Source organism: Babylonia areolata, chromosome 2 (genome assembly GCF_041734735.1).
Source record: "Babylonia areolata isolate BAREFJ2019XMU chromosome 2, ASM4173473v1, whole genome shotgun sequence".
Classification (NCBI taxonomy): Eukaryota; Metazoa; Mollusca; class Gastropoda; order Neogastropoda; family Buccinidae; genus Babylonia; species Babylonia areolata.
The window spans coordinates 25,925,508-25,943,724 of record NC_134877.1 but is presented as its reverse complement, the minus strand read 5'-3'; the positions used below and the strand labels follow the sequence as shown (position 1 = coordinate 25,943,724).

Genomic DNA, 18,217 nt, shown 5'->3' with positions numbered 1-18,217 from the left:
GAAAAAAAAAGAAGAAAAAGAAGACATGGATTTGTTTGAACACAGTAACGCCTCCTTGAGAAACTGAAACTGAAACTGTCAATCCATCTTTTTTTTTTTCTGTCTTCCTCTTCTCATGCATATACATACATATACTCCCAACGGTGCCACTGGCATTGTTCAGGAGCACCCTGTGCTACAACCTGGCCACAGGCACGTGGAGGGCACTGGCCCACGACCCGGACTTTGCCTCCTATGCCACACTGGCTGTGTCGACGCACGCGTCGTTCCTGGCTGTCGGCAGCATCAGTGGGCATGTCAGGGTGATGTGTCAGGTGGCAGGTCAGTGGGTCAAGTGTGGAGTCGTGCATAACAAAAGCACCTGCATGAACACACATACACATGTGTGCGTGTGTGTGTGTGTGTGTGTGTGTGCATGTACACATGCACTGACGCACTCGCACATGAGCACACACACATGTACACTCATGCATGCATGTGTGTGCATGCACACATACACACACAGTCACGCAGTTACACACACACATACACACTGACACGCATGCGTGCATGCTTGCACATGCATAATGCATACCCACACCCATACACTTGCACATGCACATCCACACTCATAGTCATATACACACTTGAACACATACACATACACATACACACACACTTGCACATACACATACACTCGCGCACATACACATACACTCGCACACACACACTCACACACACACACACACACACACACACACATCATGCTCACACCTGTGCATTGTGTCAGGGGGAGTGGGGCCCACTGTCTGTGAGACCAAGGTGAAGGTTGACGAGGGCAAGGTGTGTGGTCTGACCTGGCTCAGCGACGACCACTTCCTCACCACCGGCTTGCAGGGACACTGCGTGAGTGCCTTTGAAAGATACATTTCCTTGCAATATGTAATAATCATAGTCATAAGGATGATGATGATAATAATGATATTGATGATAATGTACATTTTTAGAGTGCTTTTAGAATAATAAGAATAGTAATAATAATAATGATATAGACTAATAATGATTATAATGATAATGATAATAATGATATCAGTGTTCATTTGTAGAGTGCTCTTTCACTCAAAGATACATTTCCTGGCACTACAGAATGATGATAATAATGATAATAGTATTAATAAGATATGTTTATATATTTAAAAAGAATTTTTATAATTAATGATAGTATCAGTGATAATTTACATTTGTAGAGTACTCTTTCACACAAAGATACATTTCCTGACACTATAGAATAATGATGATAATAATAGCAATATATATATATATATTTTTTTTTTTTGTTTGGTTTTTTTTTGTTTGTTTGTTGATAATAATATTAATGATAATGTACATTTGCAGAGTGCTTTTTCTCCCAAAGATACATTTTCTGGCACTGTATGATAATGATAAAGATAAGGATATTGATAATAGTAATAATGATAATAGGAATTATGATAATAATAATAATGTGTATTAGTAGAGCGCCCTTTCTCTATAGAGCTCAGGGCACTGTACATGAAAGAAAAAGTTGCAGTTTCATTTTCGCAAGGAGGCTTCACTACGATCGGACAAACCCATATCACATCTGCTAGGCAGATGCCTGACAGCAGCATAACCCAATGTGTTAGTCTAGTCAGGCCTGGAGTGCATGCATACCGTAAAGTTCAGTTTATTGAGTGCACTGATATATAAGCCGCACCCACTAAATTTTGGAAAAAATTTAACTTCATACATACATAAGCCGCACTGGCTTATAAGCCGCACTTATTTCCAGTACTGGAACACATACTGATACTACAGAAAAGCTGTCAATAATGTAGGTTATGAAATAAACAAAAGCGGGGACAACACAAAGAAAAGCAAGTGAAAATACTGCTAGTGCCACAAAAAAACAAAAACAAAATCACAATGAAAATAAGATCCATCATAGGCATTACATCATGTTTTTGACATGATGAGGGTGTACACTTGAGCAGAGCAGAACTGAATGCTGATCTGAAGGCTTTACTGTGTGGGGATTTGATTTATAAAACGTGAACAGTTGGCACACTATCCTGAAGCTCATCCAAAAATTCATAGACAGAAATCATGATTTTGGTGAGTTGAAGGGCAGCTAAGAATAGACAAGAACGTGACACTCCCGGGATCATTAAAATCCGCAAACAAGCCGCATCATTGTATGAGCCACAGAGGTTGAAGCTGGGGTAAAAAGTCGCGGCTTATAGACCGAACTTTACGGTATATATATTTGTGTACTTATCAGAGTGGATTTCTTGTACAGAATTTACCAGGGGACATCGCTTATGTTGTCATGGGTTCTTTTTCAGTGCACCAAATGTGAGCTGCACATAGGACCTGGGTTTATTGTCTCATTTGAATGACTGTGTGCTCAGTTTGATTTTCCAGTCAAATGTGGGAGAAAGGGTGAGAGCGGGATGCACACCCAGACCCTCACAGACAGGAAGAAAAATTTACAAATGATATGAACCATAGAGTCCACACACTCACATCATAGCAACCTAAATCTCAGACAACTCAAAACACATGTATAATGTTAAAATATTCACTGAAATTGTCCAGGAAAACCGAATATTCAGACAAAGAACTTAATGTATTTGGAAGAATACTACTTTGAATATATTTAGGAACAATGTATTAATCAAAAACTGGCATGTTATATAGAAAACGGGGAAAAAAACGAAAGAAACAAAAACAAAAATGAAAAGAAAAACAAAAAAACAAAAAACTAAGCAAAACAAATTAAAAAACCGAAAGAAAACAGAAAGAAGAAAAAAGGTTTTTGGGGTTTTTTGGCCAATGAAGAAGGCGAGTGAAAGCACCAAAAAAAAAAAGAAAAAAAAAGAAGAGAAAAAAAAAACCACATTCTGATGCTCCATGACCTGCATACAACTGCGGCCACAAAAAAAAAAAAAGAAGAAGATATGAACCACTCTTGACCACTGTCTCCCCTCAGCCATGGTGATAAATGTTTGAGTTGTAGTATGATAAGGCAAAATGTATACTTTCAGTGGCTGTCTGTGTATGATCAGTATTTATGGGAGTAATGTTCAGTATGATTTTTTTATTTTCTGTTTTTTTTTCATGCCTGTTCAATATTTGGGGGGTTAATATTGTAGTGTGATTATTAGTTTTTTTTAATTGTAATAAACTGATTTATTGTCTGACTCTTAACGGTGCTGCAAACAAATTTTAAAAATCAGTAAGTTTGTGACCTGATACAAGTCTTTGTCAGATACAAAACATGAGTATCAAAGAATCGACAGACAGACAGAAATACAGAAAAAAAATTAGCAGTATGAAGAGCACAGGATCAGGAGTCAAGATGTCTGCTGGAAAAAGAGGGCGCTAGTCAGGGAGGCACAGGGGAGGTAGCCTACTTCGGGAGGTTATCGGCCGTAGCTGCTTTCGTTTTCTCCGCATAGGCGGGTAGTAGTTTGCACAGGACAGGAATCAGACCCCTGCCGGAGTCTGCACTAGTGGGTCATGGTAAGTATGTTAGATAAACGTAATTTTAGGAAGAAAGTTTCCTTTTGGCTTTGTGTTATGGTAAAGAACATTATCAGCCCGGTCTGGAAAAGGTCCGGAATTTTGTTTGGTCACATGATGTGATGGAGAGCCCTGTCATTGTCACAGGCCTTGGTCAGGGTCCAGAACTCCACAGAAGGGAGACCTGCTGTGTCCACTATAGCTCACCTGGTGCTGCCCCCCTGCAGACACCGCTGGGTGGTGTCCGGGTGTCTGTTGTCGCTGTCGTCATCGTCCTCGTCAGCTGAGTCATCTTCATCATCATCATCGTCATCATCATCGTCAGAGTCTGCATGGATGGGCGTGTGGGCGTCCCTGGTGTGTGGTGACAGGAGCGGCAATGTGCACTGCTACCACGTCACGACACAGTCAGCTTCACTGTCATGGGTATCAGGATCTGCTGATTTTGTTTTGTTTTGTTAACCCTTTCAGTTCCAAGCCTATTTTGGGCTCAGTGATAACTATTTGCCAGGGGTTTTTTTGCTGCGAGGGGTAATAATTACAACAACAACAACAAAAAAAAGAAGAGAAAATTTAACATGCAAACTACCTGAAATTTTTATATAACTTAATTTTCTTTTAACCTTCCAGTGCCAAGCCTATTTTGTGCTCAGTGACAACTATTTGCCAAGGGTTTTTCATCAACAACAACAACAAAACGAAGAGAAAATCTAGCATGCAAACTACCTGAAGAAACTATATATAACCTCAGATTTTTTTTTTTTTTAACCTTCAGTACCAATACCAAACCTATTTTCTGCTCAATGGCAAATATTTGCCAAGGGATTTTTGGTCATCAGTGGTAATAATTACAACAACAACAACAAAATCTAGTATAGATATTTCAGTAAGCTTTTTCTGTGTGTGTATATGTGCATATATGATAATGTGTGATATCAAGGTTCGTAGGGTCCTTTCAAGTCCTTTTAAGTCCTTAGGAATTGGATTTTGGTCAAAAGGCCTTTTAAGTGCTTTGATTCAGCAAGTTGGTCCTTTTAACTCATCAGGAGGTCCTTTTAATTTTTGAAAGGTACTGTTAAGTCCTGTTTTATGAAGAGAAAGAGACTTGAGAACGAAACTGAAACACCTTCGACACCAAAACCGCAAGTTGCAAAGCGAGTTGAAAGATGCCAACGTGATCGTCTGAAACTCAGTACTTACTGTAGGAGGATACAGCCTATAGGCCTAGGGCCTAACAGTAGTGCGCTTTCTGCTCGGTGGCAGACGCGAAGCGTGGTACAGTGGCTGTGAGTCACGCCTGCTGCTGCTGCTTTGCTTAGGCCTAGCCTACAGTGACGTGAATTGCAAAGACTAAATACGACAGTCAAATGGGATTAGCTGTTCTTCCGTTTATGAGAGGTAAGTGTCTGCTGTTCTGCATGTCAAATAGATTGGGGTGTACTGTAAAGTCATGTCGGCAAAGGTCCTTTTAAACTGATTTGAGGTCCTTATAAAGTCCTTTAAAGGTCCTTTTTTGGCTTCATGCCCACCACCTGGGAACCCTGGATATGTTTGTGTGTGCTGCTTTCCATACAAAAATGGTGGAAAGGTCACAAAGACGTAACACAATTTGTATATTTTCCATTATTATTTTCCATTTCATTTTCATCACAGCTTTTTTTTTTTTTTTTTTTTGATAGCAGATATATGTCATATATGTATCAGCCTGCACACTTTGACACCTTGAAGTTGAAACTTTTTTTTTGTTCTTTCTTCCGGTTTTCAGACAGGTTCAGGGCTGCAGCCAGCCCAGACCTTCCCAAAGATCCACGGCAACGCTGGTGTGACGTGTGTCCGTCACCATGGTGACACTGTCTACACGGCCGGCAGGGATGGACACTACCGACGCTGGAGTGTGACCAAGGGCTGTCTGCAGCTGCTCAACAGTTCACGTGTCAGTGGATGAAAATAAGATTCATTTAAGTCAGGTAGACAAGTACAGAAGTAGCCTGTCAGGCAGTGAGAGAGACAATGATATTGGCAAATATATCTATATCTATATGTTTGTTAGTATGCATGTACCGTAAAGTTTGGTCTATTGAGCGCACTGGTATATAAGCCGCTCCGACTAAATTTTAAAGAAAATTGAACTTCATGCACACATAAGCCGCTCTGGCTTATAGGCCGCACTTATTACTGGCACCGGAACACATATCGATACTACGGAAAAGCTGTCAATATTGTAGGTTATGAAATAAACACAAGCGGAAACAACACAAAGAAAAGCAAGCGAAAATACTGCTAGTGCCACAACAACAAAAAAATAAACACAATGAAAATAAGATCCATAAGGGATAGTCACATTTATTCAACGTCGTCCTGCTCACTGAATCCACTGAAATCTTCGTCTTCAGTGTCCAAGTTGTTTGAGTTGAAGAGAACCTGCATAGCTTCTCCGCCATCTTGTCACTGACTTCAGCCTCACTTTCACTTGATGAACATGAACGTAAGGTAGAGGTCACTGCTGGTTCGTCGCTTGCACTGTCGTCTGCTGCAGCACACAGTCCAGCCTTACGAAATCCATTGATAATGGTGGATTGCTTTACTTTTCCCCATGCTGTCAGGATCCACTGACAGACTTCAGCAAAGCTTGCTCGTCGTAAACGGCCAGTTTTGGTGAAGGACTTTTCACCACTTGTCATCCAGGTTTCCCACTCGACATGTTAACCCTTTGAGCCCTGAGTTCCTGAGCTATTTTAACCCTTCTGCCTGAGCTCCTGAGCCAAAATTTGCAAATAATTGGTATTAAACCCTTTGAGCCCTGACCACCGCTTTACCGGTGGCAGAGAAAAATGACATAATGCCCAGCCACCGGTTGAGCGGTGCGTAAACACTTGAAGCATGCAGAGTCTCAACCTGGCCCGTAAGGGCAGAAATCAGGGACAAAACGTGCAAGAAAAAACTGTACACAATGCAGCAAGTAATTGATATGCTTGATGATTTATCGGAAGTAGAGTATGACAATGATTACTCTGATAGTAAGGTGGAATTCGAATCGGATGATTTTGCTACAGATAGTGATGTTGAAAATGAATCTGAGCATGCAGAATCAGTTGATCAAAGGAGGCGTGGAGACTCTGCACGCTTCATGGTAGAAATCGATCTTTTTTATCCAAAGCACATGCACAAAACACAGTGAAAAGGCGCGGCAATGTTGGTACTACGTTTGCTGACGTCAGAATATTACGGTTTTTCTGATTGGCTCTTCAATATAAGTCAACCAATAGCAAAACACACCACAAGTGTTTACGCACCGCTCAACCGGTGGCCAGGCATTATGCCACTCCTCCCCACCACCGGTAAAGCGGTGGTCAGGGCTCAAAGGGCTAAAATCCTCAGATAAACCGCATCATTTTAAAAGCCGCAGAGGTTGAAGCTGGGAGAAAAAGTCTCGGCTTTTAGACCGAATTTTACAGTATGTATATATGTATATATGTTTGTATCTATCTATCTGTCTATTAATCTATGTACTTATCTCTGTATGTTCCTTCATTTGTTTGTTTATGTATTTCTTTCTTTCTTTATACATGTGATGATAGAAGACAGTGTTGGTTGTCTTTATTTTTTCATAACATTCATTCTTCAGAATTGTCATTCACTTGTTGGACGACAACCAGTACATGAACGCACATGCAGACCTACCTACCCCTGACTGTGCTATTGGTCAGTTGCTGTAATTTGATTTGATTCATGAAACACAGACGCTTCCAACATGAAAATATGAGCCCACTCACAGAAACAAAGCAAAGTGGAAAAGAGGAAACATCTGTTTTTTTCTGCGGACAACATATGTACAGTAAAGTTCGGTCTATAAGCCGCGACTTTTTACCCCAGCTTCAACCTCTGCGGCTTATACAATGATGCGGCTTATTTGCGGATTTTAACGATCCCGGGAGTGTCACGTTCTCGACTATTCTTAGCTGCCCTTCAACTCACTAAAATCATGATTTCTGTCCATGAATTTTTGGATGAGCTTCAGGATAGTGTGCTAACTGTTCACATTTTACAAATCAAATCCACGCACATTAAAGCCTTCAGATCAGCATTCAGTTCTGCTCTGCTCAAGCGTACACCCTCATCATGCCGAAAACGCGACGTTATGCCTATGATGCAGCCTTCAAATTGAAGGCGATCGACCAAGCAGACGACAGTGCAAGTGACGAACCAGCAGCGACCTCCACCTTCATGTTCATGAAGTGAAAGTGAGGCTGAAGTCGGTGACAAGATGGCAGAGGAAGCTGCGCTGGTTCTCTTCAACTCGGATACTGATGACGAAGATTTTTGTGGATTCAGTGAGCAGGATGACGTTGAATAAATGTGACTATCCCTAAATTATGGATCTTATTTTCGTTGTGTTTATTTATTTATTTTTTTGTGGCACTAGCAGTATTTTCGCTTGCTTTTCTTTGTGTTGTTCCCGCTTGTGTTTATTTCATAACCTACAGTATCGACAGCTTTTCTGTAGTATCAGTATGTGTTCCGGTACCGGAAATAAGTGCGGCTTATAAGCCGGTGCGGCTTATGTATGTATAAAGTTAAATTTTTTCCAAAATTTGGTGGGTGCAGATTATATACCAGTGCGCTCAATAGACTGAACTTTACGGTATGTGTTTGATGTGACACAAGCTGTTTCATTATGACATTTTATTATACTGCAAGTCATTTGATTGGTTTATCTTTGGAGTTTTCCTCTTGTCACTGGAAGTGAGGCATCTTGTTGTTCCAGGTGTGCAAAGGCTTTGACTGGATCGATCGCCTTTGGATTGGGGACCAGGGGCTGTTCATCTTGGGATTCCACTCTGTGAGTAGGTTTGCTGTTGAAAGGTTCAGTTCAGTTCAGTTCAGTTCAGCTACTCACGGAGGCGTGACTACTTTCAGACAAATCCATATCTGCTGCATCACGTCTGCTAAGCAGGTAGTGCCTGACCAGCAGCGTAACCCAATGTCCTTGGTCGGGCCTTGAGAAAGGTTCAAATCTGAAGGACTGAAAATGTTTTGAGGATGGATTAGTTGAGGTTGATAGGAACAAATTGATTATATTTTGTGTGCGTTTTGTGTGGTGTGAGCTGCACATGTCAAGTTGTGTCTGTGTTCATGGAAACATTGGCTGTGCTGTGTTAATGGAAACATTGGTTTAATTACACCTACTTAATCATGACCCACTAGTGAAGACTCCGGCAGGGGTCTGATTCCTGTCCTGTGCAAACTACTGCCCGCCTATGCAGAGAAAACAAAAGTAGCTATGGCCGATAACATTGGCTGTGCTGTGTTAATGGAATCATTTGCTCCTGCTGATCTAATTTGTACAGTTACCAGAGTAAATGTATCCTTTTTATTTACTTATCTTTTGTTATATTATACTTTAATGTATTTACTTAAACACTTTTTTGTTTTTTGAAATAATTATTTTATTTCATTTTAGGTTAATGTTTTACACAAGCCCAGGCTAGGCTGTCACGGCCTGACCAGCACGTCAGGTGTATGTAAAAGTCAGGCATCTGCTGTTAAAAAAAAAAAAAAGAAGAAAAAAAAGCAGATGTGGTGTAATGAAGAGGTATGCCAGAAAGATGTTAGCAGGCATCTATGCATTTACCACTGGTCTCAACAAATGGAAATGGATGCTTCTAGAGGCTGCCGTGGCAGAATCGGTTGCAATATATGGATCAGTCTGCATGCTTTTTCACCTCCTTGAAACTGAGAAATGAAACTTTTCTCACTTTGACAGCAGTCCATCAGAACCGTGGATTTTTTTTTTTTTTTCCCCAGTCCAAGTTCCTGGTGTGGGACGCAGGGCAGGGGGAGCGGAGGATGGAGGTGGAGTGTGGCGGGGGTCACAGGTCATGGGACTGTACGACCCGGGGTCAGGATTACCGCTTCTGCTTCATCAAGGCCAGGGACGTCGTCATAGTCAACGGAGGGCAGAGGTCGCCTCAGGACATTGTCAAGGTCAGATATGGTAGTCATGTTGTTGTTGTTGTTTGTCTTTAACCCTTTGACTGCTGAACATTGGTGAAATGAGATCGGTGTGGCATGAATGTGAAAGTCAGTCGTTACTTTTGGTGTGCTTTTATTTTAGTGCCGTAGTCATTTGGATGAGACGATAAACCGAGGTCCTGTGTGCAGCATGCACTTAGCGCACGTAAAAGAACCCACAGCAACTTTTCTTTCTTTCTTTTGCGTTCAACAGCTACGCAGTCAGGTTCGAAGTCCAAGGGATGCCACAAACTCGGACGTCCGACGAAGATCAGCTACCATCCCCCAGAGCTTGGTGTTGAGGTCAGCACCCCCAGGCCAGGACTGCTGCCGCATCTTCTCATACAGAGGGGCAGTCTTGGAGAATATGGGATGGGGTCTGGTCAGCCTGGCCGCAATCACATAGGGATGTGGCTGCCACTCCAATCCTCTTCAGGTGTGCTCGGAGGCCGCAGTGTCCTGTGCGAAGGCGGTAGATGGTAGTCTGGTGTCTCCTCTCCAGTGTCCTGATGGGATCCTGGTGTGCCTGGTAGCCTCCGTTCAGGGTGACCCAGCCTCTTCGGAATCTGCTGTGGATGAGAGTTTTTGCTTCCTCATACGTGGCAGGAACGGTTGGCTGTGTGAGCTGGCTTCCTTCCTTAGCAAGGTGGTCTGCACGCTTGTTGCCTGGGAGGCCTACATGGGCAGGCACCCACTGGAGGGTCGTTTGGGCTGTTTGGGTAAGGGTTGCAAGGGAGGCCTTAAGGGACTGGATCAGTGGACCAGGATCAGGGGAGTCAAGGGCCTGAAGTGTGGACATGGAGTCAGTGAAGATGGAGATGCTGCCAAGGGGCTTTCCACAGGAGGAGAGGAATTCTGCTGCTGTTTTAATGGCCAGGATTTCAGCTCTGAAATTGGAACAGAGCTTTCCTCCAGGGAGTGCAATGCTGCTGTGCTCTCCATCGGGAAATCTGACGTAGACACCACTGCCTCCATTGTGTGTGGCTTCCTCCGCTGATCCATCCGTGTATACATGGGTCATGGAGCTGGCTGGGTAGGACTCCTCTATCATGGCCAGAGTCAGGATCTTGAGAGTAGCTGGTTGCTGGTCTTTGGTGGTGATGCCAGGAACTCAGGCTGATGGTGGCCTCTATCTCTTGGTCGAGCCTCCAGTCAGGCAAGGCAAGGTCAGTGCAAGACTCCCCTTTTGCTGCCAGAATATCGCTGTGCTGTGCTCTGAGTGCTTTATACTGGTGGTTGAGGCTCTGACATTTGAGATGGTTCTTGGTGTGCTGCTCCAGTCTGTGGTGTAGGTGGTGTGAGGGCAGTCTTCTGAGCTTCTCTCCCTGCATCAGGACTTTCAGGTCGTGTCTTCTCTCCAGGGGCTCGACGTTAGCAGTTTTCTCCATGTCATGGATCGGCGTGGACCTCATGGCTCCAAGTATGAGGCGTAGTCCCATATTTTGGACTTTGTTGAGCTGGCTCTTGTTGGTCTTGGAGGCTGTGCCCCACGAGGTTGAGGGGTACTCCATGGTGGGTCTGACCGCTCCCATGTAGATCCTGGCGAGAAGCCTGCTGTCTGCTCCCCAAGTCGTCCCGGCCAGCTTCTTCAGCAGGGCTAGCTTGCGGATGCCTCTCCTCTCCATCTCCTCAATCTGGGGCTTCCAGGTCAGGCGGGTGTCCAGCTTGACACCAAGGAATGTTGGTATATCCGTCTGGGGCAAGACCTGTCCCTGGAGCTTCAGCTTGACTTGCTCGTTGGCGGTGGAGAGAGAGAAGAGTGTTGCATTGGTTTTTGTGGTGTTGAGCTCAAGACCCCAGTCTTCTGTCCATGTAGTGATATTGTTGACGACTTCCTGAAGCCGGTAGGAGGCCGTGCTGGTGTGTTCAGCGGATGTCCATGCTGCCAGGTCGTCTGTGTGCAGACTGTTGGAGACGTACTTCGTGATGTTGTCTGTGATGTCGTTGATATACAACAGAAACAATGTTGGGGAAAGCACTCCTCCCTGGGGGACACCCTCACGTAGCTTGACTTTTCTGTTGTGGAAGCCGTCTAGTTTGACCCTTGCAGTCCTGCTGAAGAGGTAGTGGTGGATCCACATGTACATCTTGCTACGTACGCCGGCTTGGAGAAGTTTCAGGATGAGGCCCTCCTTCCACACTTTGTCAGACGCTCTCGACAGGTCAAAAAACATGGCCAGTGTCGTCTTCTTCTCCTGAAAAGAGTTTTCGATGTCCTGGACAAGGAGGGCTAGTTGGTCTTCTGTGTTGCGGAATTTTCTGTAGCCGGTCTGGGTAGGTGAAAGGATGTTCTGTGTTTCCAGGAGGAAGGTGAGGCGGCGGTTGACAATCCTTTCCAGCAGCTTGCCGACGCAGCTCAGAAAGCTGATTGGTCTGTAGCTGTGGGGTCCTTCTTATTCTTTCCCCTCTTTGGGATCGGGATGATCTCTGCCTCTTTCCAGATGGAAGGCACAACTCCTGCTGTCCAGCTTTAGCTGAAGATCTGAAGCAGCACTGTTCTGGATGCTGGTCCCAGGTGCTTCAGCATGTCGCCAGTGACACCATCAGGCCCCGGAGCTTTCTTGGGCTTCAGCTTGCGAATGCCTTGTTTCAGCTCCTTTATGGTGAATGGTTCGCTCGTACAGCTGTCATCTATGCCATGTGGGTCTGATGTCATAAGTTTACCCACGGCAACAAAAGGGTTGTTCCTGGCAAAATTCTGTAGAAAAATCCACTTCGATAGGAAAAACAAATAAAACTGCAGGAAAATTATTAAAAAAGAAAGGGTGGCGCTGTAGTGTAGCGACACGCTCTCCTTTGGGAGAGCAGCCTGAATTTCACACAGAGAAATCTGTTGTGATAAAAAAGAAATACAAATGCAAATACAAATGAAAGATATGACTGAAAAAATCCCCATTATTTTGATGGAGTTTATAAGAATGAGTAATTTGGGTCACAAAACCCACTGAAGCATTACATTGCTGGAATGCGTTATTAAAAGCTTGTTGGTGTATATTTTGTGAGGTTTGATGGAGTGTTCATGTTTGTTTTCATGAAGTTATAGTATTGTCTTTGATTTTTTTTGTGACATCTGATTGTGCTGCATCAGCTGTAATGTAGGAGTAATTAGGTTGATGTATGATTAGAGCATTACATGATCTTTTTAAAAACAGCTTTTGTGTTATGGGTGTAATGAAATATTTTTCATTTTAATGTTTGCATTTGAGATAGGAAGATATGTTTGTGCAAGTTATAAAATATCAAAACAAACATACCAGACAAAAAGTGCATGTGTGCTTAAATACATGCGTGCATGCGTGCGTGCGTGTGTTTTCTGCTTTGCAGCCCCCTCTGCATGGAAAGAAAGTGTGGGATATGAAGTGTTTGGCTGCCCACACTGATGGCCAAGGTGAGTGGCATTTGTATTGTATTGTATGTGTGAATGTGTGTGTGTGTGTGTGCGTGTGCATGAGAGTGTGTCTGCATGTGTGTGTGCATATGCATGCGTATGATTGTGTGTGTGCATGTGCATGAGTGTGTGTGTGCGTGTGTGTGTGAGCGCGTGAATATGATTGTGCGTGTGCTTGTGAATTATTGAATGAATGTGTGTCTTAACATGTGCATGCACATTTGTGTGCATGTATGTATGTGTGTACATGCATGTGTACGTAAGTGTGCATGTGTGTGTATGAGTGTGCATCTATGTGTGCATAAGTGTGCATGTGTGTGTATGTGTGTGCATGTATATGTGTGTAAGTGTGCATGTGTATGTATGAGTGTGCATGTATGTGTGTGTAAGTGTACACATTTTTGTATGAGTGTGCATGTATGTGTGCGTAAATGTACACGTGTGTGTATGAGTGTACATGTATGTGTACGTAAGTGTGCATGTGTGTGTATGTATGTGTGCGTAAGTGTGCATGTGTATTTATGCGTGTGCATGTATGAGTGCGTAAGTGTGTATGTGTGTACATGTATGTGTACATGTGTGTGTATGAGTGTGCATGTAGATGTGTGTAAGTGTACACGTGTGTGTATGAGTGTGCATGTATGTGTGCGTAAGTGTACACGTGTATGTATGTGTGTGCATGTACGTGTGCATAAGTGTACACGTGTGTGTTTGAGTGTGTATACATGTATGTGTGTGTAAGTGTACACTTGTATGAACCGACGATGCTGAAGTGAGCCTCCCAGGCTGAAGGTGAAGGTGAGCGGTGTGTGTTGTTACAGGCGTGGTGCATCATGTCGTGTGCACGGGCAGTGAGGACACCTCTCTCAGCCTGGGACTACTGCAGTCTGACTGTATCCTTCACAGCTGGTCTGGGCTCATGAGATAACTGGGGGGGGAAGAAATCGGCCTCTGGCCCTGTACTCAGTCCTAAGAGAAAAAAGAAATCGGCTTCTAGTCCTGTACTCAGTCCTAAGAGAAAAAAGAAATCGGCTTCTAGCCCTGTACTCAATCCTAAGAGAAAAAAGAAATCGGCCTCTGGCCCTGTACTCAGTCCTAAGAGGAAAAAGAAATCGGCTTCTGGCCCTGTACCCAATCCTAAGAGGAAAAAGAAACTGACTTCTGGCCCTGTACTCAATCCTAAGGAAAAAGAAATTGGCTTCTGGTTCTATATTTACTCCACTTTGAGCATAAACTGTTTATCTCTTGTTCAAAAGCAATGGTTGTATCGTTATTATTTTTATATAGCACTGCTGTCTTTGGCCAAAAAAAACAAACCTCTTTCCAAATCGCTTCTTTTATTATTATTATCATTATTACTATTGTAGTTGTTGTTGCTGTTGTTATTATCATTATTATTATTATTATTATTATCATTATTAAGACCTTGACTGTTGATGGTGAAAGGAGGAGGTTCACATATGAATATGTTTATCATTATTATTATCATCATTATTATCAAGACCTTGACTGGTGGAAGTGAAAGGAGGCGGTGTGCAGTGGAGAGACCAGCACACACTCCAAGCTCACCTGTCCAGCGTGCGTGCCATGGCCACTGTCAGGTCGGCCCGGCACGCCCCTGCCGACGCCGGGAGAGAGAGAGGGGGGGACTGGCACCAGTCTGAATGTCACACACACTGCCAGGCCCCCACCACCGGCACCGCCCGTCACCCTCCCGATGGGTTGTCAGGCGTCCAGGGGTCAGCGACTGTGGTGTTCTCGGCCGGAGGTCGCGCCCAGATCCAGGCCTGGAGAGTGACGGTTGCTGAGCGGAGTGTCTGTTCACGACCGACAGCGGGTGAGCACGGCTGCTCAGCGAATGAGCTGAGTGCTTCTTGTTCACCACGCCAGCCTGGCTCCGACAGTTCTGCTGCAGCTGATCCAGTGTGTGAACAGCTGCACAGCCAGGAGGATGCCACAGACCCCGTTGACAAATCCTTGCGTGGAAACACTTCGGACAATGCCCGCGCTCGGCTGAACAGTTCCTCTGACGACCACAAAAAACCAACCCAGGTGTGCAGAGCAAAAGCCCAGCCCGGTACCGGAAAGGACGAGAGTTCCTTCAGCACCAGCTATGAGCACCTCGGGGGGTGTTTCCTTGGGGAGTGCCGACACAAGCGCTCCCACAAGCCGTGGAAGACGCGCTACCTGAAGCTAGACCCGGAGACCCGCGTCATGTGTCTGGCGGCGGTAACCGCTGGGTGCCTGGACCCCTCCCTGCCGCCACACCTCCACCTGCTGGCTGCGGCTGGCTCTGACGGCTTTCTCAGGTGTGTGTGTGGGGTGTGGGGGGGTGGGGGAGGGAGGGAGGGGGGTCAGGTGGTGCGGGTGTTTGTGTGGGTGGGTTTGTTTTGCTTGTGTGGGTGTGTTTTTGTTTAGGTGGGTGGGTGTGGGTTGTGTGTGTGTAGGTGGGTGTTTGTTTGGGTGGTTGGGTGTGGGTGTTGTCTGTGTGTGTGTGTGGAGGGGGGGGGGGGTTGTGTGTGTGTGTGCGTGCGAGGTGTGTAGTTTTGTGGGATATAATGTATGTTGTTTAGTTTACATGACTTGATGTTCAAATTGGAATTCCAAGTGCAATAGACTCGTGTGTGTGTGTGTGTGTGTGTGTGTTTGCTTATATGTATACATGTGCATCTCTGTGCATGTGTGTGCATATGCATCATTGTTTATTTGTGTTTCTAAGTATATCCATCTCTGTAAACATGAATATGAAATAAAAGTGCATGTGTGTGTATGTGTGGTGTGTGTGTGTTGGTTTTTATATTTGTATAGTACATGTTTGTCTCTGTGCATGTATGTGCATATGCATCATTGGAAAAGAAATTATGCATTGATTTTTTTTTTTTTAACAGATTTTCATCTTTGTCTTTTGTGTTTTTATTGAGTGTTTTCAGTCTGTGTTTAAAAAGCAGCTGGCCAGCCTCAGAAACACGCAGCAGAAGCACATCTTTAAGGAGGCACCATGGCATTGTCTGTTAGCCGTTGGACGTCTGATCCTGTGTTCACCAGTGATCAGGGTTAAAGGGTCAGCCGTTTCAGCATGAAGTTGTGTCCTGGAGAAAGGCACTGTACTCTGATTTTCCTCACTCCGCCCAGGTGTGAACAGGTACCGGACTTTCCATCAGGGGAGGTTAAAGCTGGGGAAGGAGAGGATTGGGCCCCGCCTTCCTGTGCCGAGCCCTGGACACTGTGGATGTCAGTTCACTGCCCTGATGGCCGTAACAGGCTATGGGACCTTTGACCTTTACGCTGTTCACGTTTCAGGCTGTTCCTGTTTGACGAGCTGCACCGGCGCTTCAGGTTGTTGTGTCAGTCGTCGCACCACAACGGCTGTGTGCTGAAGGTCCTCATCCACCTCCACCCCCATGCCACACACCTCCCTTCCTCCTCCCCCTCACCCCCCAGTCTCTGCTGCGACCACATCCCCCTGCTCCTCTCGGCGGCAACAGATGGTCGCATCGCTGTTTGGAACCTGCAGCCTGTTGTCAGGTGGCTTCATGCCAACGCCAATCACGCTGTGCCGGATTCCATTTCCGCCGTTCATGGAAGTGAAAGCGTCGTTCACATCAACGCCACTGCCTCAGGGGATGAAGCAGAACCCAAAGTGAAACACACAAGGGATGAACGGAGTTTGAGCCAAGAGCTGACTGGTGGGGGGGGTTCGGAAAAGGAGGAGGAGGAAAGTGACAGTGAAACAAACGTGCAGCGTAGCACCGTCAGGCAGTCAGCTGGGACTCAGTACCTGGGGGATGTGCTGCCTCCACTCTTCTGTCCGACAGCGGGAGCCAGTTCCAGGGCCACAGAGCCACCTGGTGAGGGAGAGACGAAGGATGGAGCTGCAGCATGGGAGGGAATGCATGCCTCCTGGACTCCTGACCAAGAAATTGTTGCTCACCAGTCTGGAGTGAACAGTCTGCATGTCAAGTCACTGGCAGGTAATTTTGTTGCTCTTGTGTGTACATGTGTGTACAGAGTATGGTTGGCTACATAGCCGGGAAAAATAAACTAAACAGTCACACATGTAAAAATGTCACAGGTCTGTGTGAGTGAGTGAGAGTGTGTGTGTGTGTGTGTGTGTGTGTGTGTGTGTGTTCTTATGTGCATTTTGTGTCTGACTGATGTGTTATCGTGAAGCACTTTGAGAGGAATGTTTTATCAGTATGAAAAGTGGCATGGAGTTGGATGTCAAGCGGCTGGCATGCAGGTGGATGTTTTCAGACGGCAGTTTGCTGCTGGCCAGCGGGGGGGATGACAACACGCTGACCGTCCACACGCTGACCTTGGCACCACCCGGACAGAGTGACCGGCAAGGAGGTCACCACGGTGACCCTCCGTTTGACGTGCTGGGCAAAGCATGCAGGGCTGATGCCCATGCTGCCCAGATCACAGGTGTGTGAGTTAGCGAGTGTTCGGCAGTATAACGTAACGAATATTTTCGCTGTTCAAAAGACGGCTGGGGCGACCGGCACAGGACGGGGATGGTTGAAGAACATTTGTTTGTAGCATGTGAGCCCCAGACAGGACAGCAGGTACAGGTCAGGTGAGGTGACTATCAAAAAACAAAATAAAAAAAACAACACCTGCTTGGGAGGGAAAAAAGTCACTACGTGAATGTGTCGTGTTGTGTGTGTGTTTTCTAATTTCAGAAAATGTCTGTTTATGAGGTCTGGTATTAGACAGTGAAATACCTGCGTGAAAAAAACACCTGAATTAAGTGTGTGTATGTTTGTAAGCATGTGTGTGTACATAAATGCGTAAGTGTGTACATGTGTTTTCATGAGTGTGTGTGTGTGTATGTGCGCACGCGCGCACGTTTGTGTGTATGCATTTGTGTGCACATCTTTGCATGTGTGAGAGTGTTTACACAAGTGTGTGCATCTGCACACATGTATGTTTATATGATTTTAACTGAAAAGTTGTTTGTACGCATAACTGTCATTTCCTCTTTCAAAGCGTTAGCCTGAATTATCCATGCAGCCTTTTTTCTTTGGTTTAAATAATCTTTAATTATTCAACAATACACATGATTACAATGCAATGAATGACAAAAGGGCATCAACAAGCTTAAAGCTTATACTGTGCTCACAACGTTGCACTTCAATTTTATCATGACGGCTGATGAACCATATTATGACTTGTATCAAATAACATTCATAAACAGTAAGTAATGAAATAATGAAATAAAACAAATAAACAAACAGTACATAGTATAGTAAAATAGTGCTAATATCAATATTAACATGAGATTAAATTTATTAT

The 18,217-nt window shown here is 44.7% G+C and overlaps 1 protein-coding gene across 2 annotated transcripts in view; it reads left to right on the top strand.

The window, feature by feature from the left end:
• Positions 1-18,217, top strand: part of LOC143299550 (tRNA (34-2'-O)-methyltransferase regulator WDR6-like) — a 41,278-nt gene that overhangs the window by 19,001 nt on the left and 4,060 nt on the right. Inside the window, exons 12-23 of one of the 2 annotated variants that reach the window (XM_076612845.1) lie at positions 164-321; positions 770-885; positions 3,670-3,948; positions 5,288-5,455; positions 8,288-8,362; positions 9,328-9,507; positions 12,859-12,922; positions 13,744-13,815; positions 14,442-14,542; positions 14,606-15,231; positions 16,223-16,893; positions 17,177-17,347. In XM_076612845.1, coding sequence (XP_076468960.1) covers positions 164-321; positions 770-885; positions 3,670-3,948; positions 5,288-5,455; positions 8,288-8,362; positions 9,328-9,507; positions 12,859-12,922; positions 13,744-13,815; positions 14,442-14,542; positions 14,606-15,231; positions 16,223-16,893; positions 17,177-17,347 — 2,681 coding nt within the window. Of the gene's footprint in view, positions 1-163; positions 322-769; positions 886-3,669; positions 3,949-5,287; positions 5,456-8,287; positions 8,363-9,327; positions 9,508-12,858; positions 12,923-13,743; positions 13,816-14,441; positions 15,232-16,222; positions 16,894-17,176; positions 17,348-18,217 lie in introns of both variants that reach the window. The other variant, XM_076612837.1, reaches the window with a different exon arrangement.